Genomic DNA, 27821 nt, shown 5'->3' with positions numbered 1-27821 from the left:
TAGCGACCCCTCCTTGGGTTTCCAAGACGATATCCCTACGGAAGTAGATTGCCCAACCTTCCTTCCGAGGAGTGGCTGGTGGGTTTGAACAGCCAGCCTTCTGGTTAGCAGTCAAGTGCCTTAGGCACTATGCTACCAGAGCTCCTAAGCCCTTAAATAGTAGATATTCTATAGTAGATATTATCTCTACAAGTGCATCTTCCTGATAATTAACGAGGTAACTATAGGACTATTGCTTTTTAATTGTCTTTTGTATGAAAATACCTTTAATATATTTCCTCATAAAATATGCTAATATATGTTAATTTCCAATCATTTGAGCAGTACAGAAAAAAACTAATGCTTTCTTTTCCTTAATTTTTCTCCCTCTCCCCTAGAGATAACCACTCTTATCAGATGAAATATATCCTTCCTGACTTGTACGTATTAATAATGAGATCACATATAATGCGTACTTTTATATTTCCTGTTTTTTAAACACACAAACCCTAAAATACACAGTATCCATTTTAAGATTTATATGTCAGTGTTTTGTAAGTGCTATACAGAATCCCTTTGCATGAATGTCCATAATTTATTTCATCAATCTCTACTGGGTGAAGGATATTTCATTTACTAATTCATTTCTCTGGTGGCATAGTACCTAAGGCATTTGACTGCTAACCAGAAGCTGGTGGTTCAAACCCACTAGCCACTCCTGAGAAGGAATTTGGGCAAAATACTTCTGTAGAGGTACCACCTTGGAAACCTAAGGAGGGATTGCTATGAGTTGGACTCCCCTCCATGGCAGTAAGAGGTTTTTTTGGTATTTTTTTTGAGAAATTCATTTCTGATTTTCTTGGTATCATCCACAGAATGGTAGTGAACCACTTTGCACTTATATCTTTGCCCATTTATTCAAATGTTTTCTTAACATGAATTCCCAGAAATGATTGCTGCATCAAAGTGGATGAATCTTTAATATTTTGCAACGTATGACCACATTGCTCTCCAGAAAACTTGTACTTCTTTGTATGCAACACAGCATTGAATTAACATTCCCTTTTTGCCACAACCTCATGCTTTTGAACCTTTGATAGTTGGGCAAGCAAAATAATAACTTTATTTGTACATATATATGTATACATATATACATAATATTCTTTGTGTTTGAACATTTTGTCATATATTTACTAAGCAATCGTATAACTTTGTGTATTTGACTTTTCCAAAATTAGTTTGGGAATGCTTCTTATAAATTATAAATTTTAGAAATTATATATTAAAAAATGTACAGAAAATATTTTTCATTTTTTTAAAAAGTTGGTCATAGTTTTAAGTTTTTATCTGGTTAAATCTAACAGTCTTCTATTCTGTGGCCTCTGGCTTTGATATATTTGCGTAGCTCCTTTATGTTGTTTTAAATTAAGACAATGGATGTGTTTCCTCTTTGACCACGGAGTCTTCACTGGCTATCACTGAGGGGATACCCAAAAATTGTTTTGTGCAGAGAAAACTCATTTTCTGCGATCTTCCATCTGTTCTTTACACGTGGGCATATGTTGATATCCAGGTAATTAGAGGTAACGCAATAAAGATTAAAGTGTTAAACGGTTCTACCCCATTCCGGAAATTGTGGGTAAAACTTGAAACCTTTAATCAGATTCATCATGATGTTCAAGTCAAGTTGGCTGTTTGAGCCAAAGTTATTTATATCTCAGTGGTAACTAGTTCTGAAGAAAATATACCATCCTCATCACAAGAGAACATAAGGATTTGTTTGCACATACTATTTTAAATGTTGTTCAGGGATCTGCCTTTAGAAAGTTCAGAGTTCACTCTTATGGTTTTATTCCAAAAGAAATATTCAATTTTAGGCAATTTAAAATAATTCAGAACACATATTCAGTTGGGCAGTTTAGTTCAAATATAACTTTTAGAATCTACAAAGATTTAATGCAAATGTAAGAAAAGGTCCATTTGTTAAGATACTCACTAAATGGTAGACTAGACTGCTTCAAGTCTCAAGAAAGATAGGCTTAGACTATTAGTGAATAGTTTCCTAAATTTGAAAATAATTAGTTTTTTATGGTATTGAAATTTACTCTCCTTGTCTCAAGTCACACACTTATACAAAATGCTTTTTAAAAGTAAATTTGTTGCTTTTAAATCTCCTGGAAGATGTTTTTCTGAATGAGAAACCTATGTATTTTTATTGTATAGTACAAAAACACTGGTTCCATCTCTAAGAAATGCTATTCATAATTATGTTTTTTATGTCTCTTATTGGAATTTCTAAGTGATGCATATAATCTGAGATCTTTTCCTTAGTAAATGTTGCACAGAAAACCATGAATTCCTGAAAGCTGAGCATTTTTCAAACTCAATTTCACTAATGACAGCTTTATGCTCTGAAGCAAGGTTTACCACCTCTCTCATTTCCACTTAAGCTAGCAGAGCTATAAATGATATTCTTCTTTTTATAAATCACATCTTTCTGAAACTCAGCTCTAATAGTGCTCTGATAACAAATGGTGGAACCCACACAGTATTGAAACATATTGACTATTTTTCAGTTTTAAATATGCTTTATTTAGATTTTTATGACAAGAGAATATGTTAAATTCTAAAGTGATTGCCATGACTGTAAATAATATATGGGTGTTTGATAGTTGAGGGCAAATGTTAGCAATAAGTACTGAAAAGTCTCAATGAAGGAGAAACCAATCTGTGGTTTGGCTAATTTAGTACAGGGAAACATGTAGCAGTTTGTTAAGAACAGTTGTGAAATGAACTCTACTTACTCAGGAACTCTATCTAATAATTTTCCATTCCTGTTGATATTTTTCTATAGTAAGCATTTTAATTAAATGTTTAACATTAGTTAGAATGAAAAATAAAATTGTGCATAAATGGGAAATCCTATCTACTTACCTGTCAGTTTCTTATGAATGACTTAATTAAGCATCAAGTTAAATGCTTATGCCTTGGAGCATTAAGTTATTCTCTACAATAATATATTGAAGGAGATATTATTAGCCATGTAGGTATTAAAAATGTATATTTAGATATTTTTCATTATTGACATTCTTTTTAAAGGGACCATGGCATACTGCTTTCCATAGTGAGCACCTTCAATTAATCTTCATTTTAGGAACAACAACGTTGACTCTGGTACAAGCTCAGCTAGGATTCCTGGGCCCTGCTGTGTAGGGGGCCTCTTGAGGAAGGGCAGAATCAGATTGCAGTCTCCAGACCCAGTTGGCTCTATGCACCTCTGCTGAGAATCACACAGGCTATCAATTAACTTTAAAGGTAGTGTTTTTGAGTGTGAGGTGGACATCTGTCTTAAAGGAATAGGATTGATAACAGGAAGTCATTCCTTAAAGACCACAGAATACTTGTCAGATGACCTTTGTTGGTATCCACATCATTTTGTTTGTACTGGTGTTGCTAAGGCATAGTAGTATAACACACACTCCTGGGACTTAAGATAAACAAAACTATGTATTGGAGGCAGCAGCTGAGTTAGTTGGAAAAGGTCATCTAATTGACTAGAAAATGGGGGTTTCATGTCCTTTGTACAACTGTATACGAAGTAGTGGATTATGAAGGATACAAGAGGAGATTGGTAAAATTTAAGTCAGAGAAGGTCTTTCCCATAAAAGTAGTTGACTGTAAAACAGTATGTAAGGTTGTGGACTTGAGGGGAAATAAAAGTTGAGAACAGAAAGCCAGCAATGGGTGTCATAATATCAATCATTGAGTTTGCGCTCTGAAGCTGTGGAGAAAAGAGAAATTGCAGGAATCAGTGGTAGAACTGAATGAATTGGACTTCTGGAGCGTGGGTTCCTCTGACCTCTATGGACTTCAATTTCCACTTGAAAAAAAAAAAAAAAAATCCAAACAAGTGAAGCAGTCTTTGATTTGCAATGAAAGCTCAGTGATTTTCATAGATTTTAATAACTTTTCATCTTGAATGAGTCACAGAAATAGAAGAATACAGAAAAAAGTTCAAGTAGCTTTACTCAATAATTATTTAATGAACATTATATAAGCAGGTTTGTCTTGGTTATTTGACTTAAAATTACAAACTAGGATACAGTGATTCAAAAGAGATATTTTGGTATCCTTTCCCAACAGATTTTTGGTCCCTGATTGTTGGTTGCCATTGAGTCATTTCTGTGTCATGGAGACCCCATGGGTGCAGAGCAGAACTACTCCATAGCGTTTTCAAAGCTGTGACCTTTCTGAACAGATCATCAGGTCTGTCTCTCCAGTTGCCCCTGGGTGAGTTGGAACGGCAAACCTGCCAGCCGGTGACCATTTTAACCATCCAGAGACTCCTTGCCATTCCTTTAAATTGGTTTATCATCATTTTTTGTTAAAAATTTCAAACCAAGACCTTTTTTTCTCTAAATATTTATAAAACACATACTAGTACCAAAATTATTTTTTAAAGAACAAATCAATTGTATGATTCTGAATACATAGTAGGTGCTCAGTCAAGCACTGAAAAAAACAAGTGTTATGTTTTGGAATAATACATGAGACATGCATAGTAAGAAACATACTTACAAAAAAAATCCTACCTTGATAAAAACCATGCATAAGAAGAGCTGGAAATAATCACTTTTATTAAAAGCATAATTTCTTAATGAGTTTCCAATGAGTGAATGATTGCAGTGAGATGTAGCACAATGGAGGCTTCCTCTGTTAATGAAAGGAAATCAATGTTACTAAGAAGGTACTTTAAAATGGACTTTCTATATACATACTCAGCTTTCCCTGTAGAACATCTATTACTTTTGGTTTAAAAAAATGTCCATATGCAGTATAGAACTAACAGGGGACAAAGTTAGGATAGCTTCTTAGCCATGACTGAGCACCTTGAAGAAGTGAGTTGCTGGGCCTGCAGGCAGGGGACCCTGGTTGCAGGGGGCATCAAGCTTAATTGGCACAACAATAATATACAAAAACATTATTCTAATTCTACTTTGGTGAATAGTGACTGGAGTCTTAAAAGTGGCCATCTAAGATGCAACTATTGTTCTTTCCTTATCCTGAGCAAAGAAGAATGAAGAAAATCAAAGGTGCATGGAAGCAATTAGTCCAAAAGATTAATGGACCATGAGAACCTCAGGCTATATGAGCCTGAGATCAGAAGAACTGGATAGTGTTTCATTATCACTGCCAATCACTTGGAAACCCCCCACCATCCAGTCGATTCCAACTCATAGCAACCTCCATAGTGCTTCCAAGGCTGTAAAGGGAGCTCTGGTAGCGTAGTGCCTAAGGCACTTGACTGCTCACCAGAAGGCTGGTGGTTCAAACCCACCAGCCACTCCTCGGAAGGCAGATGAGGCAATCTACTTCCGTAGTGATACTGCCTCGGAAACCCAAGGAGGGGTCGCCATGAGTTGGGTCCAACTCGATGGCACATAACAACAACAACAAATCCTTACAGAAGTAGATTGCCAGCTGGTGGGTTTGAACCACCAACCTTCTGGTTAGCAGCCAAATGCCTTACCCATTGTGCTACTAGAGCTCTTTAATCACTTGGAAAAGGATCAAAATTGGAGATCCAGAATAGAGTGGGAGAAAAATATGGAACAAAATTAAAAACAAACAAGTGAAAAAAAAAAAACATAAGAAAGACCAAGATTACTGGTTTGGTAGAGATTGGTGAGTCCCCTGAGGCTATGGACCCTAGTCACTCTTTGGGCCTGGAATTTATCTCACTCCCGTGGTTAACTTTCAGCCACCTAGACAGGCCTACAAGCTGACTAACTACACCAGAGAGATCAGAACAGCAGCATTTGCACAGGTAGAATCTAGGGAGGTAGGAATGTATAGGAGGGAAGGACAGGGAAAGGGTCACCACAGGGAGGAAGTGGGAAGAGAGCTGTTACATTGTGGGATTGTAATCAGTGTCACCCAAAAAAAAGAGTGGTGTGAAATATAGAGTGTTACTGGCTTCTCCTTTTCAATTAGTATCTCATCCCCACCCACCGCACATGCAGTGGAGTGGCTTTCCTAAAGGAGATGCTTTTTTTTTTTTTTTTTTTAAGTGGCTCAACCTTCAGTATGGATTACACCTCAGCATAAATAAAACAAAAATCCTCACAACTGGGCCAATAAGCAACATTGTTGAGAAACAGAAAAGATTGATTTTACTTGGATCCATTTTACAATCAACAGCCATGGAAGCAGCAGTCAAGAAATCAAACACGTATTGCATTGGGCAACTCTGCTGTTAAAGACTTCTTTAAAGTATTAGAAAGCAATGTCACTTCAAAGACTAATGTGCACTTGACCTAAGCCATGGCGTTTTCAATCACCTTATATGAGTGCAAAAGCTGGACAATAAATAAGAGAGACAGAAGAAAAATTAATGTCTTTGAATTATAGCATCATCGAAGACTATTGAATATGTCATGACTGCAAGAAGAACAAAAAAAATCTGTCTGGAAGAAGTGTAGCCAGAATGCTTCTTAGAAGTGAGGATGGCAAGACTTCATCTCACATGCTTTGGCCATGTTATCAGAGGGACTGGGCGGTGAAGAAGGACATTTGCTTGGTAAAGTAGAGGGTCGGTGAAAATTAGGAAGACTCTCAGTGAGAAGGATTGACACAGTGGTTGCAACAATGGGCTCAAACACAGTAGTGATTGTGAGGATGTAACAGGACTGGGCAACATTTCATTCTGTTATACATAAGGTCTCTGTGAGTCAGAGCAAACCTGATGGCACCTAACAATGACGACAACAACATTAAGTGGATCCTTTTATAAGTGAAATGTAATGTTAAATACAGACCTAAAACTTAATATGGCAAGAAATATGTGCATGCATACACTTATCATTGCCTTTAATTAACTCTAGTGACTCATAACATGAGGTAGAAATGAATGCTTTCCTTATGGATCATAAAGCAGCTATTCAGCTTCTCACTAACTAGACTTAGCAGTCACAAGGGACAGCCAAAGTTTCACAGGGCTTGGGAGAGATTTCAGCAGTGATTATCATGACCTCCATCCCCACTGTACCACACAAGGGGCCCTGGGTGGGTCACATGGTATTAGCCATAAATCACTTTTGGCACCTGTTTGTGACCCTGCATTAAATAATTTGAGTTGTTTATTGTGGGAAAATAAACTTTGACAGTGGTGCCACTAGGGAGGGGCAGGGGGTGTGCAGTCTATTGAGTGACACTGTCAGAGTGACACCAAAATTACTGTCTATGAAATTTTGTGCAGTGTTTCAGCAGAAATTTATTATTTTTATAAAAACTTCCCTATCATTAGTTGTAACAACAAAAGCATTCTTCCATAGCCCAACTTGCAAGTCATATCCATACAAAGCTAAAACTCTAGGCTAATTTACTTTTTGAACCTTCTAATGTGCTCCAGTCAGAGCTGTCATTTATTACCCAATTACAGTAACACTTTGAACCACATGGTTTTCTCTGCATGCACTACAAACCTCTGCTGATCTTGTTGCTGATGTTTTTCATTGTCACTGATTATGTCAAATTTTCTGGTGTTTTAGCTACACTATTGTGATAATTAGTATTTGTGAACCTACATCAATAACTTTTTTGAGAATGAAGTAGTAATAAAAGGAAAAGAAGGAGGAAAATAAAAAAGGCTTCTGCTCAGTTACTGATAATATTGTAACTAGTGTCATGTAATGTAGAAAGATTTAAAAAAACATTTTTGTTGTTAGTATTCATATAATCTAAGAAATGTTACAACTGTATTTATCACATATTATTCTAAGATTAAAATTGATAATAAACATTACCAAGGTTTCTATATGGTCTGGTATGGGAGGAAGTCCATTGGAGAGTGTGACACCATGAATCCTGGTGATATCCACCACAGTGATGCCCCTGACTTTGGAAGTTTTAAGGTGGAATTAATGGTATAACTCTACAGTTGCAACTTTCTCTTACTTGAACTCTGAAGGCAATAGATGTAGTGGGGATACCCCCTCCTACCTTCTTGATTCTGCCTAAGAAGGGTTAGGCCCCAGTGGGTTGGGTTTTCTCTAGACCACCTAACTGTCAAGCACAAATGAGGATTGGGCATGGGCTCACTGAAGAGGGAAAATGAACACATCGGGACTGAACACTCAAGGTCCAACATTTTTGAGGATGGTTTTCTCCTGGATTACTACTCTCTATCTTTGCCTGTTGTTATAGTCTTATTTGGAGCCACTGTACGCCTTACTTATACTACAGCTGTCCTGGTCTTTTCTTCCACCACAGGACCTTTGTACTGGTTCTTCTTTCCTGGAACCCTTTGTTCTCAGTTCATCTTGTGAATGCAGACTGGTTCTCACCCACCTCACTGTCTCCACTATCTTAAGGAACCTAAGATATCATCTCATCAAGATGACAAGTGACATCCAGGGAGACAGCTCAGAGGGCAGGAGAGCATGGGAGGGAAGGGCACAGGGAAGAGGTAACTATGGGAGGAAGTGAGGGGAGCTGTTGCGTTGTGGGAAATTGCAATCAATGTCATGAGACAAAGTATATGTGAGCTCCTGTATGGAAAGTGAATTCGCTCTGTTAACTTTCACTCAAATTACAAAAAAAAAAAAAAAAGACAAGTGATATCTTAACTGCCAAATCTGATAAGCCATTTTCAGAGCTTATTTTCCAGTTTCCTGTACTGTGTTCTCTCCAACTTGATTCCTTGGCTTCAGTGAAAGCTCATGCTCATTCTCTGACCCTCAGAGTATTTATTTATTTAGGGAGGCTCGTCTTCTTCTCTCTGTTGTCTAAGTACTGGTTTTCTTCTGAGTTCGACTTTTTATTGACTGTTCATATCTCTTGGGTGGGAGCTCTGGTAGCATAATGGCTAAGACACTTGCCTGCTAACCAGACGGCTGGCGGTTCAAACCCACCAGCCACTCCTCGGAAGGAAGGTTGGGCAATCCTACTTCTGTAGTGATACTGCCTCAGAAACCCAAGGAGGGGTCGCTATGAGTCGGGTTTGACTCGACGGCACATAACAACAACAACAACATCTCTTGGGTAACTTTTTCATATTCAGCATTCAGTTTCTCCTTTATGATAATGATATCCATCTTGGATTCTAGTTTACAGTTCTTCACAGAGGTTTCCATGCTTATATGCAACTTTCCACTGGATGTCTTCAGTTAAGTGGCCCATCAAACCAGTCAGCCAACAACCAGTTGCTGTCTAGTCAACCTCATGTTTGTCAGAGTCAAACTGTGTTCCACAGGCTTTTCAATGACTGATTTTTCAGAAGTGGATCATGAGGCCTTTCTTCTGAGGTGCCTCCCTTAGCCATGTTGTTGTTGTTGTTGTTGTTATCTGCCGTCAAGTCGGCCCCGACTCATAGCGACCCCTCCTTGGGTTTCTGAGGTGGTATCACTTTGGAAGTAGATTGCCCAACCTTCCTTCCGAGGAGTAGCTGGGGGATTTGAACCACCAGCCTTCTGGTTAGCAGTCAAGTGCCTTAGGCACTACACTACCAGAGCTTCTTACCCTTAGCCATAGTCATCTAAAACCTGCTATGGCAGAAGGAAACTTCAGCATCTTCTCCTTGGGTTTTCCAGATCGCATTTGGTGATATTTCCATTCATTTATTACTCAAACCAGAAACCCAGAAGTCATCCTAGACTCCCTTACAAACACACCCAGTCAGGAATTTCTGATTTTACCTCAGATTTACTTGTACTACCCACTCTTCTCTGTCACTTCTCCTTCTTACACTAAAAGAGAAAAGTGAATGGCACTTTACTGTATCTGCATTTATGTCATTGGATTTCTGCAATGAAACAAAGATTCATTCTGTAACAATGAGTGTTTTGATTTGTACATTTCTTTAGGATTTGTAAATTTATTCTGTTTTAACAAAGAGTCATCTTAGAACCATTTGCTTAAAAACAACTTGCCAAAAAAGACAATGAATACACGACAACGTAATTACATGTTTAAACATACTCATCAGGTCAGAAGTAGGGAAATGTAGAAATGATGCTTCTCTTACTCACTCTTTAATTTTCATATAGTGCTTCAATATACTCTTTTCTTACAATAATTACAGTGAAATAATTCGGTAGTTTCATGAGTGAGATCCAAAGCTGTGCTTGCATTGAATAGGCAGAGTTTCTCTGGGCTTATCAATATATTATGAAGAAAAATGATTGTGTTTATTGAGTTTTTGTTAAAGAATTTGCCTCACGTCCAACCTCTTAGGGCTTAGAGAGAGCAAATGCCAATGAGAATTTATGGAAACAGGTTTATTAATTTGACTTATGTGAACATATTTTCCCCCTCAACTTTAGTTTAATAAAACATGTTTAGGGCGCTGCAAAGCTTTACGGTTGTGTGAGAGTCTCATTTAATCATGATTGGCATCCTATTCCTGACTGTGAATAAGCAATAATGTTGTATAAATAAATAAAAAATACAATGGTAAACACTTTCACATTTTACCTAGTATTTTGAAATGATGTTTAGGATTAGAAATCAGCCTTTGCAACAGGAGGTTAGATAGAAATTATTATGTGAGTGTATTAGAAGCAGTGCTTATAGATAAATTAATGCCTTGTTTTAACTAAAGAGTAAAAACATTTGTCTGTTGCTTTATCATTTATGAGACTCTTCTTGAATCTGATGATTAAATTTTTTTAAAAAAATTGTTTAATTTAAGAAGATAATAGTTCCAAAATGAGAAATATTATCTAGAGATGATTAGGGACTTATAAACCTAATAATTTAGATTATTTGTTTTATTAGAACGTGTTTAAACATTTTTTGTGAAGTGATAATTTGGAAGCCTAAACAAAGAATGCCATGAAATAGAAAGGAATATTCCTTGGGCTACACTAGAATATAAATCCAAGCTTTAATATACGGGAAAGGCAGAGTCATCACAATATGATGAATTTATTATTCATTCTAATAAACTTTTGTTGTTGTTGTTATAAGCAGCTCTAAGAGAAGTTTTTGAGGGAATTAGTATTTCAACTCCTTCCAGTCATCTCAGAGTGAGGGAGTTTAAACTTGAAATAAGCTGAAAGTCCTTGTCCTTCTGTCTCTGCCAAAACAAAAACCAAACTCAGTGCCATCAAATTGATTCCAACTTTTGGTATAGAGATCCGCATTGGGTTTCCAAGGCTGTAAATCTCTACAGAAGCAGACTGCCTCATCTTTCTTCCACAGAGCAGCTGGTAGGTTTGAACCACCAACCTTTTGGTTAGCAGCCAACCACCTTAACAACTATAGCTGCAGAGCTCCCTTGTGTCAGTTTCCTAGGACTACTATAATGAAGTACCACAAAGTGGATGGCTTCAAAAACCTGAAATCTTTTGCTTAAATGTTCTAGAGGCTAGAAGTTCAAATCAACATGTCTACCTGTCCAGGATCCGTCTGACATTTCTCGGGGTAGATGCTTTCCTGGTTCTCTTAGTTTCTGACAGCCCCAGGAGTTCCTTGGCTTGCAATTGCAACATAACTCTAACTCTACTTTCATTGTCACATGGCCATCTTTCCTCTCTGTGTCTCTCTGTCTTTCTTCTCCTCTTGTATAAGGACAATATTCATATTAAATTAGAACTCTAGTGTGACTTCATGTTATCTGATAACATCTGCACAGACTCATACAAGGTCATGTCTATAGGTACAGAGGTTAGGACTTCATCATATCTCTTTTGGGGACACAATTCAGTTCATAACATAGTCTATAACCATCTGTCAGATTGTTAATAGACTATTAGAGTCAATTCAGTCCTATAATGAGCTAATTAACAAGAACACATCTGAACTGACAGTTGACAATAAACTATATAGGTAAATGCAATGGATTTGCTCTCACTTCATCATAAAATATGTACATACACATATGTATATATATATATATACATATACATATACATATATATATGTATTTATCAACAAGGAAGTTCTGTAAATAACACTAACTTCTTTTCAATTGGCAATATTACCTTTCTCTTTACCTTAACAGTCCCACCCTTGCCCCACCAACCTACCAAGATATTCTTGAGGAAAATACAGATGTGGGGGTAGAAGAGTCTGGCACAGGGGCCATGATACGAAGGAAAGTCTGAAGGAGATTCGGAATCTTCAATCCACTGACACTTTATTTCCATTTCCCCTTCTCCCAGGCTCTTCAGAGCAACCGGGTACCATGGCCCCTGAAAAAAAGAGTGTGATTGTTTCTGAATCCAGACACTTAATTTTTCCTCCCCTATGGCAGAACTATGGAGCTCTGGTAGCATAGTGGCTAAGACACTTGCCTGCTAACCAGACGGCTGGCGGTTCAAACCCACCAGCCACTCCTCGGAAGAAAGGTTGGGCAATCCTACTTCCGTAGTGATACTGCCTCGGAAACCCAAGGAGGGGTCGCTATGAGTCGGGGCCGACTCGACGGCACATAACAACAACAACAACAACAACATGGCAGAACTAAGGAGCTCTGGCAGTGTAGTGGTTAGGTATTTGGCTGCCAACCAAAAAGCCAATGGTTCAAACTCACCAGCTTCTCTGTGGAAGAAAGATCAAACAGTACTTCCATAAAGGTTTATAGCCTTGGAAACCCCGTGGGGGGTTGCTGTGAGTTGGAATTGACTTGATGTCAGTGAGTTTGGTTTTTTTGATGGCAGAACTAGAGAAATATCAGAAACTTTTCTAACATATTTTAAATATAAATCATCTTGGCTCTAGTCATCAGCAGATAAACATTATTTGTTCACACGTACTCTGCCTGGTTTTTAGCTCATTTGGGGGCTTGTAATAACTGGATTTTGTCCCATATGAGATGACAACCTAAGATCACTTACTTATTTTTAATTGGTTTCAAGTTTTTAGGCATTTTGGGATATATTTTGTAATCATGTTGGAGGTCAAAGCAAGAAACCAGTACTATAAGGCAGGTAGTTTTTTTTTTTTCCTAGACTGGATTAAAAAAAAAAAAATTCTCTTAAAGGCTCTCTTACTCAGAGGGAAAGTCTTAAGTTAAGGAGATATTATCACAAAGGAGTGAGGCTTATCAGAGAAAGCTGTTCTGACAATTGTAGTTTTATCCTCAAATAAACAGTGGCTCAAATCAAAACTGGAGTGTTAGACTGTGGAGAAGACTAGTGTAATAACCACATATAAGGTAAAAGAATTATATATCTTCAATAATTTCCCATTTAAGATGTGTTAGGAACTATTAGAGGTTTTATAACTCTGCTGACAATAATCCTATTTGGAACATGATCTTCTTACATAAAAATAATTTTTAATTTGAAAGCTCTCATTAGTTTATGGACTAGTCAAACGGTGAGCTTTGAGATGAGTCACTGTCTAATTTACCAGCACAATTCACAGTTTTTCTTTGTTTTACTTGGTGGATTAACCCTGTCTCAGCAGTCCTATTAGGAAAAATACATACAAACATCTGATATTTCTGAGCATGTGGGTTGTGACAAATTTAAATTTGTTCTAGTAGTGCATTTACGTGTAAACAACTGAAGATTTATAGTTGTTTTTTCACTTAAGGATGAGGAAATGGACCACTAAGGGCTAATTAAAAATAACAACTCTCTGGAAAAGCAGAAGCTAACTTGTTAAATGCCGGGGCACGAGAGGCAGTATTCTGTAATCTAAATTGGGTAATTCATATCTTTGTCACTTGAAGACCTGATATGTATTTGAGTCAATGAATCATCCCACCAATATCTCATAACTAAAGCAAATTTTGTTTCCTTTTCACAGGCAGGATTTTAGTCAATTGAACAATAAATCATCCTGCATTTTCCCTGTATCAAAAGACAGGGAAGCTCTTACAGTCAGAAGCACAACAAAATGAGGCCCCAGAGAAGAGATTCTTGTGTTAAGAGAATGTCAGAATGGCCCCGATTTCTTTGATTATACTTTTCAGTGTTTGAAATAATATGTAACTGCTTTAATATTTTCAATTTATCACTGAAAAGTTATCTTCGTGGTCAGAAGTCAGGAAAGAATTAATGTCTTGATGACCCCCAGTATTCTGGTCATTGCTTACCAATGGTCTTACAGTGGCCACATTTATGAGAATATGCTTTCTTCCTTAAAAAGAATAAATTTACAAGCACTTACAGTTTACAATAATCCCATTTGGAACATGAGTTTTACAAGGGGAGTTCACATACATTTTCTCTTTTAAATCTCACAATAACACTATTATATATACCAAACCCTGAACCAAACCCATTGCTGTTGAGTCACTGATGTTGATGTCACCGCCTACTCAGTTTCAACCCAACAGCCCTATAAGAAAGAGTAGAACTGCCCCATAGGGTTTCCAAGGCTGTAAATTTTTACGGAAGCAGACTGCCACATCTTCCGCAGAGTGGCTGGTGTGTTTGAACCACCAACCTTTTGGTTAGTAGCCAAGTGCTTAACCATTTGTACCACCAGACTTATTAATTCTTATTTTTGAATCAGCAGTTTGGATTCAGAGAGGTTAAGTGAATTACACAAGATCATACATTTAGTAAGTGGAATAATCACAATTTGAGATGAGTTATGTTCATCCCAATGAGAATATCCTTGCACTCTACACTTTGCTGCCTATGCTTATAAAATGGTATGCTATCAACATACACTAAGGTGTTTTGGGGAAATTTGTTCCTGGGGATATCTTATTAATAATGGCAAAAAAGGCAAGGAGGCCACATCTCCTGACCTCCTCTAACCCTACAAGAGGAAGACAGGATCACCATCAGTAACCCAAGGCCTATTCCTACAAGGCCAGACATGCTGCCTCCCTCCAGCACTTTCACCAACCGTTCCTCCCAAAGCACCCACCACCTCTCTCCTGGGTTAGATAATTCACTGCAGTGGCCACACAGAACTCACAGATTACGGGATTTATTAGGGAAGCACCAGGCTACAATTTGAGTTCAGGAAAAATGCTCAGTCTCTCTCTCAGCCCACTGTCTCTCAGCAAACAGTCTCTCACAGTCTCTCTCCTAGTAGTGCATGTCCCTCGGTGCCTCTCTCAGCCATGTGTGTCTCTTGCGTCTCTTTCCCAGCAGCGTGTGTCTTGCAGGAATGCATCCTTCCTCAGCCAGCAGTCAGAGAGAGAGACTTCTGCCTCTAGGAGGCCTCCTTTTGAGCCTGGCAGAGTGGCCAAACTAGCCAATCATAACATCAGAATTCTAAACACCAGAGAGCAAGAGTGAGTCTTCCAGAACATTGCCTTGTGCCACACCCAACAGAAAGACCCCAAGTGTATAACATTTACAATCTGGAGCTCCTCAGTTGCTCACAGCAAATTCCACCACAGAGTTTACAAAGACTTATGGCTAGAAAAGTCATAGCAGGTAATTTATGACACCACAATAATGCAATTGGGAACATTATTAACTTGAGTTTATGGTCTGAAGAGGTCCCTGGGTGGAGTAAATTTTTTGTACTCAACTACTAACTGTAAATTTAACAGTTCAAACTCACCCAGTGGCCCCACAGAAGAAAGACCTGGTGATCTTCCATAAAGATTACAGCCAAGAATTGCAGTTCTACTCTATACCACATGGGGTCTCCATGAGTCAGAACCAACTCAACAGCTATATATTTATGTGTGTGTATATATGTATATAGGAGCTCTGGTGGCGTAGTGCCTAAGGCACTTGACTGCTAACCAGAAGGCTGGCGGTTCAAACCCACCAGCCACTCCTCGGAAGAAAGATGGAGCAATCTACTTCCATAGAGATACTGCCTCAGAAACCCAAGGAGGGGTCGCTATGAGTCAGGGCTGACTCGACGGCACATAACAACAACAACAACATCACTGTGGAAGTAGATTGCCCAACCTTCCTTCCAAAGAGTGGCTGATGGGTTTGAACCACCAGCCTTCTGGTTAGCAGTCAAGTGCCTTAGGCACTATGCCACCAGAGCTCCTATGTATATACATGGTTGTTGTGTTGTTATGTGCCCTTGAGTTGGACCTGACTCATAGCAACCCCTCTTTGGGTTTCTGATGCGTTATCACTACGAAAGTAGATTGCCCAACCTTCCTTCTGAGGAGTGGCTGGTGGGTCTTCTGGATAGGTATATATATATGTATATATATATATATATATATATATATATAGTCTGAACAGAAGAAAGTATAAAGATATATCCAGTTTCCAGTAGCATCATTCAGATGTTCAATGTAAAAGAACATATAAATGAGATGATAGACACAGTGGATGGTCCAGGACTAAAAGGAAACCACTGTCTTATAACTGTGAGTATTCAGAGGACTGGGCCTAAATTTTAGGAAAGGTGATAGGTGAGAAGGCCTTGATTCACTCAAGAAGGACAAACATAAGAAATAAATAATTAACCTATTTCAGATACACTAATCTGGACAGATGAAGTTGGATGTTCTGTAAACTGGGCTAGGAGACTGGGACCCTGTGTGACTGTCTTAATTATCTATTGTTGCTATGTCAGAAATACCATAAGGGGGTGGCTTTAACTAAGAAAAATTTGGTTTTTCACAGGTTAGGAGGCCAGAAGTCCGAATCAGAGCACCAGCTTTAGAAGAAGGCTTTTTTTCTTTGTTGGCCCTGGAGCAAAGTCCTTGCTTGTCTCTTCAGCTTTTGCCTCTTGGTTCCTTGGAGATTTCCTTATGGTTTGGCCTCTATCCAACCTCATCTTTCTCTCTGCTTGCTTGTTTAAACTCTATCTCAAAAGAGATTGACTCAAGATACACTGCATACTAATCCCACCTCATTAACATAACAAAGACAACCCATTCCCAAATGGGTTATAACCACAGGCATAGAAATCAGAATTTACAGCGCGTATTTTGGGGTGACATAATTCAATGCATAACAATGACTAAGAGCCAAAGACCTTCCAGAAATTGGTCAAGCAGGTATTTTCAAGGTGTACTGGAAAGGTGTGAACCAGAGCAAGTTAGGTAGGAAAAGAACCCTTGGAGAGTCTAGGAATTATTCCAGGGTTGGGCGCTGATCTTTGGTCATGTTGTCAGAAGGGACCATTCCCTGGAGAAGGCTATAATGCTTGGTAAAGTGGAGGGTCAATGAAAAAAGGGGAGGCCCTCAATGAGATGGATTGATACAGTGGCTGCAAAGATGGGCTCAGATATAGCAAGGATTCTGAAGCTGGCACAGAACTGGACAATGTTTTGTTCTGTTGGACATGGGGTCGCTATCAGTTAGAGTTGACTTGATGGCAGCCAACAACAACAACAAAGTGCTAATAAAAGTAGAGAAAACCTGAGGGGTTACTTAAAGATAGTACTTTATTTAAACAGAGCAACAAACACTTATATACCACATGCTGTGTACCAGACACTACTCTGTCATTAACATCGAACTCTTTTATTTTAAGTTTAGCTTCATGTAATTTTTGTTAAAATTTGCTGGGATTTCCTATATTCTTTACATAGATTCAGCGAAGTATTTATTACATGGGTAGCAGTTCGTTTGTCATAATGCTCCCTGTGAAATTGTGTGGAAAAAGGCTTTGAAATTTAAATTAAATTAGAAGAACCTTGAAAATAAGTGGGAACATCCATATTTCTGTTTAGTTCTAGGCTTTGTCTGCTAGTAGCATTATGCCGAAATGCAGGTGTGGATTCCCATGAGGTCCATTTAGGAGAACCTTGTGGGAAACTTCCATCAAATGAGACTCAAATGGCCATTTTTAGTTCTCAGCCTGACTTTCAAGACTCTTATAGTTACTCTTCAAAATAGTCTAAAAGGAAAGGTAATTTTTAGTTAAGCTGTTCTGTAAACACTCAGGATGTAAAGTATGTTGAGTTAAAGCCATTTATTTAAACATGTTTTAAATGAGATCTCTTTAAACAGTTGAAAAGTATATATGAAGAAAATTTTCAAAGAAATCCAGCTTTATTTCTGTTGCATACCTATAGGTACTCTAGCTAGTGGTTAAGCATCAGTAGGCAGACATTCTTCAGAAATCTGATTTATGAACCAATAACCGTGATCTGTAGTGAACACCATGATTCTTTTATTTTAAAGGGCATGCAGATATTTGAGAAATCAGTTTTGCCTAAACTTTATCATATCAATTTTCTTGGCAATTTCCCTTTTCTTAGACAAAGATAAATGTTAGGCCAGCCTCTGTCCAAATGATCAGGCTAGAAAGGAGTCTGAGGAGTTTGTGGAGTGTTACTGAATGTGTCCATTCTCTAAAGAAAATTGATTCACCATTTTCAAATTATTTTACAGGATCCTGCAAACCAAAAATGTGGTGGAAGAAAGAAAACTGTGTCTTTCAGCAGCATGCCATCGGAAAAGAAGATCAGCAGTGCAAGTGACTGCATCAGTTTCATGCAAGCTGGCTGCGAGCTGAAGAAAGTCCGGCCAAATTCTCGCATTTACAACCGATTTTTCACTCTAGACACAGACCTCCAAGCTCTTCGCTGGGAACCTTCCAAGAAAGACCTTGAGAAAGCTAAGCTTGATATTGCTGCCATAAAAGAGATCAGACTGGGAAGGAACACCGAAACGTTCAGAAACAACGGCCTTGCTGATCAGATTTGTGAGGACTGTGCCTTTTCCATACTTCACGGGGAAAACTACGAGTCTCTGGACTTAGTTGCCAATTCAGCTGATGTAGCAAACATCTGGGTGTCAGGATTACGCTACCTGGTTTCTCGAAGTAAGCAGCCTCTTGATTTTATGGAGGACAACCAGAACACACCAAGGCTCATGTGGTTGAAAACAGTGTTTGAGGCAGCAGATATTGATGGCAATGGGATTATGCTGGAAGACACCTCTGTAGAGTTAATAAAACAACTCAACCCTACCCTGAAGGAATCCAAGATCAGGTTAAAGTTTAAAGAAATCCAGAAGAGCAAGGAGAAACTAACTACCCGAGTGACAGAAGAGGAATTTTGTGAAGCATTCTGTGAACTTTGCACCAGGCCGGAAGTGTATTTCTTACTTGTACAGATATCTAAAAACAAAGAATATTTGGATGCCAATGATCTCATGCTCTTTTTGGAAGCTGAGCAAGGAGTCACCCACATCACTGAAGATATGTGCTTAGACATTATTCGTAGATATGAACTTTCTGAAGAAGGGCGTCAAAAAGGATTTCTTGCCATTGATGGTTTCACTCAGTATTTGTTGTCACCAGAATGTGACATTTTTGATCCTGAGCAAAAAAAAGTTGCCCAGGATATGACTCAGCCATTATCTCACTACTATATCAATGCCTCTCACAATACCTATCTAATTGAAGACCAGTTCAGGGGACCAGCAGATATTAATGGGTATGTCAGAGCTTTGAAAATGGGCTGTCGAAGCATTGAACTAGATGTAAGTGATGGTCCAGACAATGAACCGATCCTCTGTAATAGAAATAACATGGCAACACATATTTCCTTTCAAGGTGTCATAGAGGTGATAAATAAATTTGCCTTTGTTGCTTCTGAATACCCACTCATTCTCTGCTTGCGGAATCACTGTTCCTTACTGCAGCAGAAGGTAATGGTTCAACAAATGAAAAAGATCTTTGGCAATAAACTCTACACAGAAGCACCTTTGCCTTCTGATTCCTACCTCCCTTCACCAGAAAAATTAAAAAGAAAGATCATTGTGAAAGGAAAGAAACTGCCTTCTGGTTCAGATATTTTAGAGGGGGAAGTAACAGATGAAGATGAGGAAGCTGAAATGTCTCGAAGGATGTCAGTGGACCACGATGGTGAGCAGAAACAAATATGGCTCTGCAGGGAGCTCTCTGATTTGGTGTCTATTTGTAAATCTGTTCAGTACAGGGATTTTGAACTGTCTATGAAAAGCCAAAACTATTGGGAAATTTGCTCCTTTAGTGAAACAGAGGCCAGCCGGATTGCAAATGAATACCCAGAGGATTTTGTAAATTATAATAAGAAGTTCTTGTCAAGAATATATCCAAGTGCCATGAGAATTGATTCCAGTAACTTGAATCCACAGGACTTTTGGAATTGTGGCTGTCAGATTGTGGGAATGAATTTTCAGACTCCAGGTCCAATGATGGACCTTCACACAGGCTGGTTTCTTCAAAATGGAGGATGTGGTTATGTTCTAAGGCCTTCTATCATGAGAGATGAAGTTTCCTACTTCAGTGCAAATACAAAGGGCATTGTACCTGGGGTTTCCCCTCTAGCTCTTCATATCAAGATCATCAGTGGTCAGAATTTCCCGAAGCCCAAGGGAGCTTGTGCCAAAGGGGATGTCATAGATCCCTATGTCTGTATAGAGATTCATGGAATTCCTGCAGACTGCTCAGAACAAAGAACTAAAACTGTACAGCAGAACAGTGATAATCCTATTTTTGATGAAACTTTTGAGTTTCAAATTAACTTACCCGAGTTGGCCATGATCCGTTTTGTTGTTCTAGACGATGACTATATTGGGGATGAGTTTATAGGACAATATACGATACCGTTTGAATGTCTGCAGCCTGGATATCGACATGTTCCTCTGCGTTCTTTTGTGAGTGACATCATGGAGCACGTAACTCTTTTTGTACACATAGCAATAACTAATCGAAGTGGAGGAGGGAAGGCACAGAAGCGCAGCCTTTCTGTGAGAATGGGGAAGAAAGTTCGGGAATATACCATGCTCAGGAATGTTGGTCTTAAAACCATAGATGACATCTTTAAAATAGCAGTTCATCCCTTACGAGAAGCCATAGATATGAGAGAAAACATGCAGGTAGGAAAAATCTTACACTTACCCACTCTACCCCTATTTCTTTTTTAACTTTGTCCTTTCTAGTGAGCATTGTGTTTTATTAGTGATATGATCCTTCCCCAAATGATCAGAATGTGTAAATTCATATACCACTAAACTAAGTTCAATATTGCCTGTGATAAGTAAAACATATTTTTAAGTTTTTAACTGAGATGTTATAGTAAATTTCTCCTGAATTAAGCTCATTAATGGAACATCAACATAACAAAATCAAAATACTATAATCTATTAAATAATCCCTAGTATATAGTCAAATTGATGCATAGGAATGTGCATATAAAAAATATGAAAAAAATAGAATATAGAATATTATATGTATATAAAATGTAAACTATTATCTTTACAAACACAAGTATAGTATATACTTACAAGTATAGTATATAAAGTATTTACTGATAGGAACATGGAAGAGAATTTAAAGCCATACTAAAACATACAATGCCTATTAAATTAAGTAACTTAAATACATAATAATGATAATAATAAAGTACTCTCCACAAAAACAGCACAAAATTAAACAAAACAGTATTTGAACTTGGTGAAACTACTTTTCCCTTAGAAATGTGGTTTAATGGAAAAAAAAATTGTGTTCTAAATCAAAACCTAACCCTATGTGATCTTGAGCAAATTATTTCAGGTTACTGATACCAGTTTTCTTCAAATAAGGTAAGAAAAATAATAACACAGGAGAAAATTATTATAAGAATTAAACGAGAAATTACATAAATTGTCCAATTCTGAAATATAGAAATTCAGTTTCCTTCCATTCATCAATTGTTACAATCAAGAAATGGTTGAAAATTTTTTATATTTAATTTACTTATCCTGGGCTAATGTTATTGAGAAGCAGTCAAGCAACAAATATTTACTAAATACCTGCAATATGCAAGATGTGCTGAGTGGTAGAAGCAGTAGCAATGTGTGAGAGGAAAACAGGACACTATCATTCAATTTAATTTATTTATTCCTTTAATTAATATACTGACCCTCACCCCCCAAATTCCTACTTTCAAGGTGGAAAACAAGTTTGAAGAGATTAAGTAACTTTTCAGATCTTATAGTTAATAAATAGCAATAAATCAGACTCACTGCCATTGAGTTGATTTGACTCATAGCAACCCTCCTTGGGTTTCCAAGGCTGTATCTCTATGGAAGTGGATTGCCCAGTCTTCCTTCTGAGCAGTGGCTGGTAGGTTTGAACCGCCAGCCTTCTGGTTAGCAGTCAAATGCTCTTAGGCACTACACCAACAATAAATAGCAAAGTTGGGCTTTAAATCCAGGGCTGCCTGGATTTAATACCAAAACTCATGATCATTCACAATTTTTAGTCACATGATACAGAAATTCAAACCCATAACTTGGTGAAAACCTTTTTATATTACAGAGAAATTCTGGGATACAGTTAATTTCAATTTTAAATAGCTAAAATAATGGAAAAGAGTTGTACGTGAATCACATAGAAATACTTAGATTATAATTATCTAACTTGAGGTGGGGTGCCTTGGCCACTGTTTTAAACACAGACTCCAAATATTGACATCTTTTACTTGACTTTTTCCTGATAGAATTATAGAACTATTGTAAATACATATACATGAGGTTGGTTAGAAATCATTTACACAATTAACTTTATATGTAAGAAATAGACTTTTTGTATTTCTATGTAATTCTTGGAAGGAGCTCTGGAGTGTAGTGGTTAAAGCATTTGGCTGCTAACCAAAAGTTAGCAGTTCGAACCCACCAGCTGTTTCTTGGGAGGAGGATGAGGCAGTTTGCGTCCATAAAGATTTACAGCTGTGGAAACATTATGGCACAGTTTTACTCTGTACTATAGGGCCACTACGAGTCAGAATCCATTCTATGGCAGTGGGTTATATAATTTTTGAGCTATAGCTTCTATTTGATTTATATTTTGTATTTAAATACACATTAATAAGTTGGTTATGGATATAGTTGTTTTTTTTTTTCAGGTAGAGAAGTTAATTTAACGTAATTTCAACATAAAGTCTTTGGGTTAAGGATGATTTAGGACCTAATAGTAGAAAAATGAACAGCACCACTATCACTAAATTCATGAAACATGTAATAGGTTAGGAATTGTTCACCATTAATGAAATGTAAAATAGTACTAATTCTGATTTAGTGAGTTATTATTATTATTATTTAAAGGCTGTAACATGGACAAAGGTAACTCTGTATGAAATACATTTTCAGGGTGTATGTCTGTCAATATGTCTGTGTGTCTGTCAGGTGCATTTCTAATGAGATGACAAAGAAATACCATTGATAATACTCACATGGAGGGTGGTGGGTAATAACAGCCTACTACCTTGAGGGGAAAATTCCTAAAGAGCTATATTCTAGTGCACAATCACTGACATTACATTTTCATGATCATAGTGATCCAAATCAAATAAAGTATTCACAGCCAGCCAGTGCTAACTTGTAATGCCAGTATTATGTTTCGAAAAGCACTGTGTAGCCTTGGGTTACAATCTGCTTTGCTTTGTAGTATATTTATGGCAGTTGTCAAAAATTGAGAAAGATGAACTATAATATTGAATTTGGTCTCTGTGTTATCTGTGCATATCACAATATTTTTGATTGGTTATAATCTAGTATGCTCTAAATTATATATATATATATATATATATATATATACACATACATACACACACACACACACACATATCAACGGCAGTGAGTTTATACAAATATACATATATGTGTGTGTGTGTGTATATATATATATATATATACACGCACTCACTCATTGCTGTCGAGTTGGACCCACCTCATTAACTCGTTAGCGACGCCTCCTTGGGTTTCTGAGGTAGTATCACTACAGAAATAGATTGCCCAAACTTCTTTCCGAGGAGTGGCTGGTGGGTTTGAGACATATCTATATCTATCTATCTATAAAATTTACATTTACATATGATTATACATTTGTGAAATCCTGGAGGTGATGTGTCATGCAGCCAGAATTGTTATTCCATGTTTTCTTCCCCACAGAATGCAATAGTGTCCGTTAAGGAACTGTGTGGACTCCCTCCAATTGCCAGTCTGAAGCAGTGCCTGTTGACTCTGTCGTCTCGACTCATCACCAGTGACAATACTCCCTCAGTCTCTCTTGTGATGAAAGACAATTTTCCATATTTGGAGCCTCTGGGGGTGATTCCAGATGTGCAGAAAAAGATGCTAGCTGCTTATGATCTGGTAGGAAATTGTGACTCCATATTTCTTGGTTGTGGTGTGGAAAATCACTAATGCAGGGACCCTTTTGTGGAACTCCAATGTGTAACACAGAATGACTGCCTTAAGAGTATGGATTGGGGGTGGTAGGGAGAAGCCTGGCCCTCTCAACTTCCCCAGGGTCTCTGTGGACGCCTCTGAAGCCATGCCTCAAGCCCAGAGCTCCACAGATTTCAAATGGAAAATCTCTGCTTTAGCCAAGAATTTATTTATCAAGTGTTCAAAAGTCTCATCATTTAAATGACTTTAGCCTACAATATAACCGTTTAATTGTTTATCTATAGAGAGTAATTTATGTCTCAATGCTGCCTTAAGATAAACTCACTGCCGTGGAGTCAGATCTGACTCACAGCAACCCCTCTTTGGGTTTCCCAGGCAGTATCACTACGGAAGTAGATTGCCCAACCTTCCTTCCAGGAGTGGCTGGTGGGTTTGAACCGCCAGCCTTCTGGTTAGCAGTCAAATGCCTTAGACACTATGCCACCAGAGCTCCCGCCTTAAGATAGTTAACACAAAATATTTGGAATCTTGATTTCTAAGCTAATACTGTTATCTGATTTTTGTGAATATAGAATGGAATTTATGTAGTAAACAAATTTAGGAATAGCTACAGTTTTGCATTTCCTAATTCTATAAACAAAATTAAGTGACAGATGACAAACTGGAAAAAAAAAGGTGTAACATATGCCAGATAAAGTGTAACTATCCTTAAAATAGAAGGGGTACTTAAAAACAGTAAGAAAAAGAATAGGCAAAGAATCTTGTGTTAATTAGAATTAAGTTCAGCTGTTTCCAGAAAAAATACAAACTAATCATTGCTTAAAGACACCAAGTGTAAATCTCTCACATAACAATCTGGAGATCAGCCCTGTAGGGCCAGTGTGATCCCCTTGCAAAATTCATGGGAACTCAGGTTCCTTCAAGCATACTGCTTTACCTTTATGGTGTGACCCTTATCCTTATGATCCAAAATGGCTGCTGTAGCTCAAATCATAATGTCTGCATTCTAACTAGCAAGAAAATAAAAAAGAAGAGAAGGAGGGCATGTCCTCTCCCTTGAAGGATATTTCTCAGAAATAGTATACATCACCTTTACTTATATTCTGTCTGCCTGGAGTTGACACACAGCCACAGTTAGCTGCAAAGGAGAATGGGAAATGTTTTTATGTCACGGGCCATGTGCTCAGCGGGAGCTCTGGTAACGTAATGCCTAAGGCACTTGACTGCTAACCAGAAGGCTGGCGGTTCAAACCCACCAGCCACTCCTCAGAAGGAAGATAAGGCAATCTACTTCCGTAGTGATACTGCCTCAGAAACCCAAGGAGGGGTCTCTATGAGTCCGGTCCAACTCAACGGCACATAACAACAAGAACAACATGTGCTCAGCAGGAGTTCTGGTGGCACAGTGCCTAAGGCATTTGATTGCTACCCAGAAAGTTGGCAGTTCAAACCTACCAGCTGCTCAGTGGAAGGAAGATAGGGCAATCTACTTCCATAACTGCCTCAGAAACCCAATGGGAGTCACTATGAGTTGGAATTGACTTGATGGCGGTGAGTTTGGTTTTGGTTTGGTAGGTGATCAGCTAAAAGCTACCTCTTCTGTCACTGAGAAAGAGGGGAGGATAGATAATATGGGGCAACCTATAGTCTTTGCAACAGAGGCACACAGGAAATTCATGTGCCCCTCCTAAAATAATGAAAATGTAAAAACATATTTAACATTACAATAGGTTTGTAATTAAGAAAAGATAAAAAGTGAAGAAATATGATGGAGATAACTTTCCCCCTATCGAGTTGGATTTTTTCTTTTTTTAAAAAAATACTACCTCTGATAAAGATTTTCAGGAAATAGACACTCCTGTCCCTCTATTCCTAGTGAGAAAATAAATTGATAACATTTGGGGAGAAAACTTTGTGACAATATAATTTAAAATGGTTATCTCATTTGATCTGTATGTTTCCTTTTCCAAGGATTCATCCTAAGCTGATAGAGATGTATGTAAACAGTTATGTTCAAAAATATTGAACAGAATCCATATTATGAAATACTATGAAGCCATTACAATCATGTACAAGAAGTACATCTAATGATATGGAGAACTCCTCAAAATATAATGTTCTGTGAAAAAGCCTGGTTACAAAAAATATGTTATTGTTGTTGTCAGGTGCTATTGATTTGGTCTCAACTCATAGCAACCCCATGGACAACAAAATGAACACTGCCCTGTTCCATACATCCTCACAATCATTGCCATGCTTGAGCCCATTATTGCAGCCACTGTGTCAATCCATCTCATTGAGCATCTTATCCTTTTTGGCTGACCTTCTACTTTACCAAGCATGAGATCCTTCTTAAGCGACTGGGCCCTTCTGTCAACATGACCAAAATGTGAGAGACAAAGTATGGTCATTCTTGCTTTTAGGGAGCATTCCAACTATACTTCCTACAAGACAGGTTTGTTCATTCTTCTGACAGTTCATTGTATATTAAAAATTCTTCACCAACACTGCAATTCAAATGCAATATTGCTTCTAGAGTCTTTCTTATTCATTGTCCACCTCTCACATGTGTATAAAGCTATTAAGAATACCATGGCTTGGGTCAGGCACACCTTAGTCTTCAAAGTGACAACTTTGCTCTCAAACACTTTAAAGAGGAGGGGAGGAGAAGGAACACTGCATAAATAAATAAATAGAAATTAAAATTAAATTAAAAAAAAAGAGGTCTTTTGCAGCAGATTTGTCATTGTTGTTAAGTGCTGTTGAGTCATCTCTGACTCATAGTGACCTTATGCACAGCAGAACGAAATACCAACGGGTCCCGTGCCAGCTATGCGATCCCTGCTATACTTGAGCCCATCGCCACAGCCACTGTGTCAGTCCATCTCTTTGAGGGCCTTCCCCTCATTGTTGACCCTCCTCCATACCAAGCATGACATCCTTCTCCAGGGAATGGTCCCTTCTGATAACATGACCAAAGTAGGTGAGATGAAGTCTGGCCATTCTAGCTTCCAAGGAGCATTTCTGCTGCATTTCCTCCAGGACAGATTTGTTAGTTATTTTAGCAGTCCATGGTACTTTCAGCATTCTTCGCCAGCACCACAACTCAAAAGCATCAACTCTTCTTCGGTCTTCCTTATTCATTTTCCAGCTCTCACATGCATATGAGGCTATTGAAAATATCATGGCTTGTGTTAGGTGCACCTTAGTCCTCAAGGAGGGATCTTCGCTCCTTAGCACTTGAAAGAGGTCTTTTGCAGCTGACTTGCCCAGTGCTATACATAGTCTGATGTCCTGACTGCTGCTTCCATGATTGTAGAACCAAGCAACATCAAGTCTTTTGACAACTTCAATCTTCTCCATTTATCGTGATGCCACTTATAGGTCCAGTTGTGAGGATTTTTGTTTTCTTTATATTGAGATGTAATCCATACTGCAGACTGTGTTCTTCAATCTTCAACAGAAAGTTCTTCAAGTCATCCTCACTTTCAGCAAGCAAAGTTGTGTCATCAGCATATCACAGATTATTAATGATTCTTCCTCCAATCTTGATGCCATGTTCTTCTTTATATAGCCTAGCTTCTTGAATTATTTGCTGAGCATATAGATTGAATAAATATGGTGAAAGGATAAAACGCTGACACACTCCATTTTTATTTTAAACCATAGAGTGTCCCCTTGTTCTGCTCAAATGACAGCCTCCTGGTCTATGTACAAGTTCCTTGTGCATGAGTATAATTAAATGTTCTGGAATTCCCAATCTTCTCAATGTTGTCCACAATTTGTTATGATCCACACAATTAAATAGTTTTGCATAGTCAATAAAACACAAGTAAA

General features: G+C 38.0%; 1 protein-coding gene across 1 annotated transcript in view; it reads left to right on the top strand.

Moving 5' to 3' along the window:
• Positions 1–27821, top strand: part of PLCL1 (phospholipase C like 1 (inactive)) — a 444876-nt gene that overhangs the window by 340813 nt on the left and 76242 nt on the right. The window contains exons 2-3 of the mRNA XM_007935359.1: positions 18216–20690; positions 23745–23948. Coding sequence (XP_007933550.1) covers positions 18216–20690; positions 23745–23948 — 2679 coding nt within the window. The remainder of the gene's footprint in view (positions 1–18215; positions 20691–23744; positions 23949–27821) is intronic.

Source organism: Orycteropus afer, unplaced genomic scaffold, assembly GCF_000298275.1.
Source record: "Orycteropus afer afer isolate SDZICR_OR568_19922 unplaced genomic scaffold, OryAfe1.0 scaffold00002, whole genome shotgun sequence".
Taxonomy (NCBI): domain Eukaryota; kingdom Metazoa; phylum Chordata; class Mammalia; order Tubulidentata; family Orycteropodidae; genus Orycteropus; species Orycteropus afer.
This window is presented reverse-complemented; position numbering and strand designations above follow the sequence as displayed.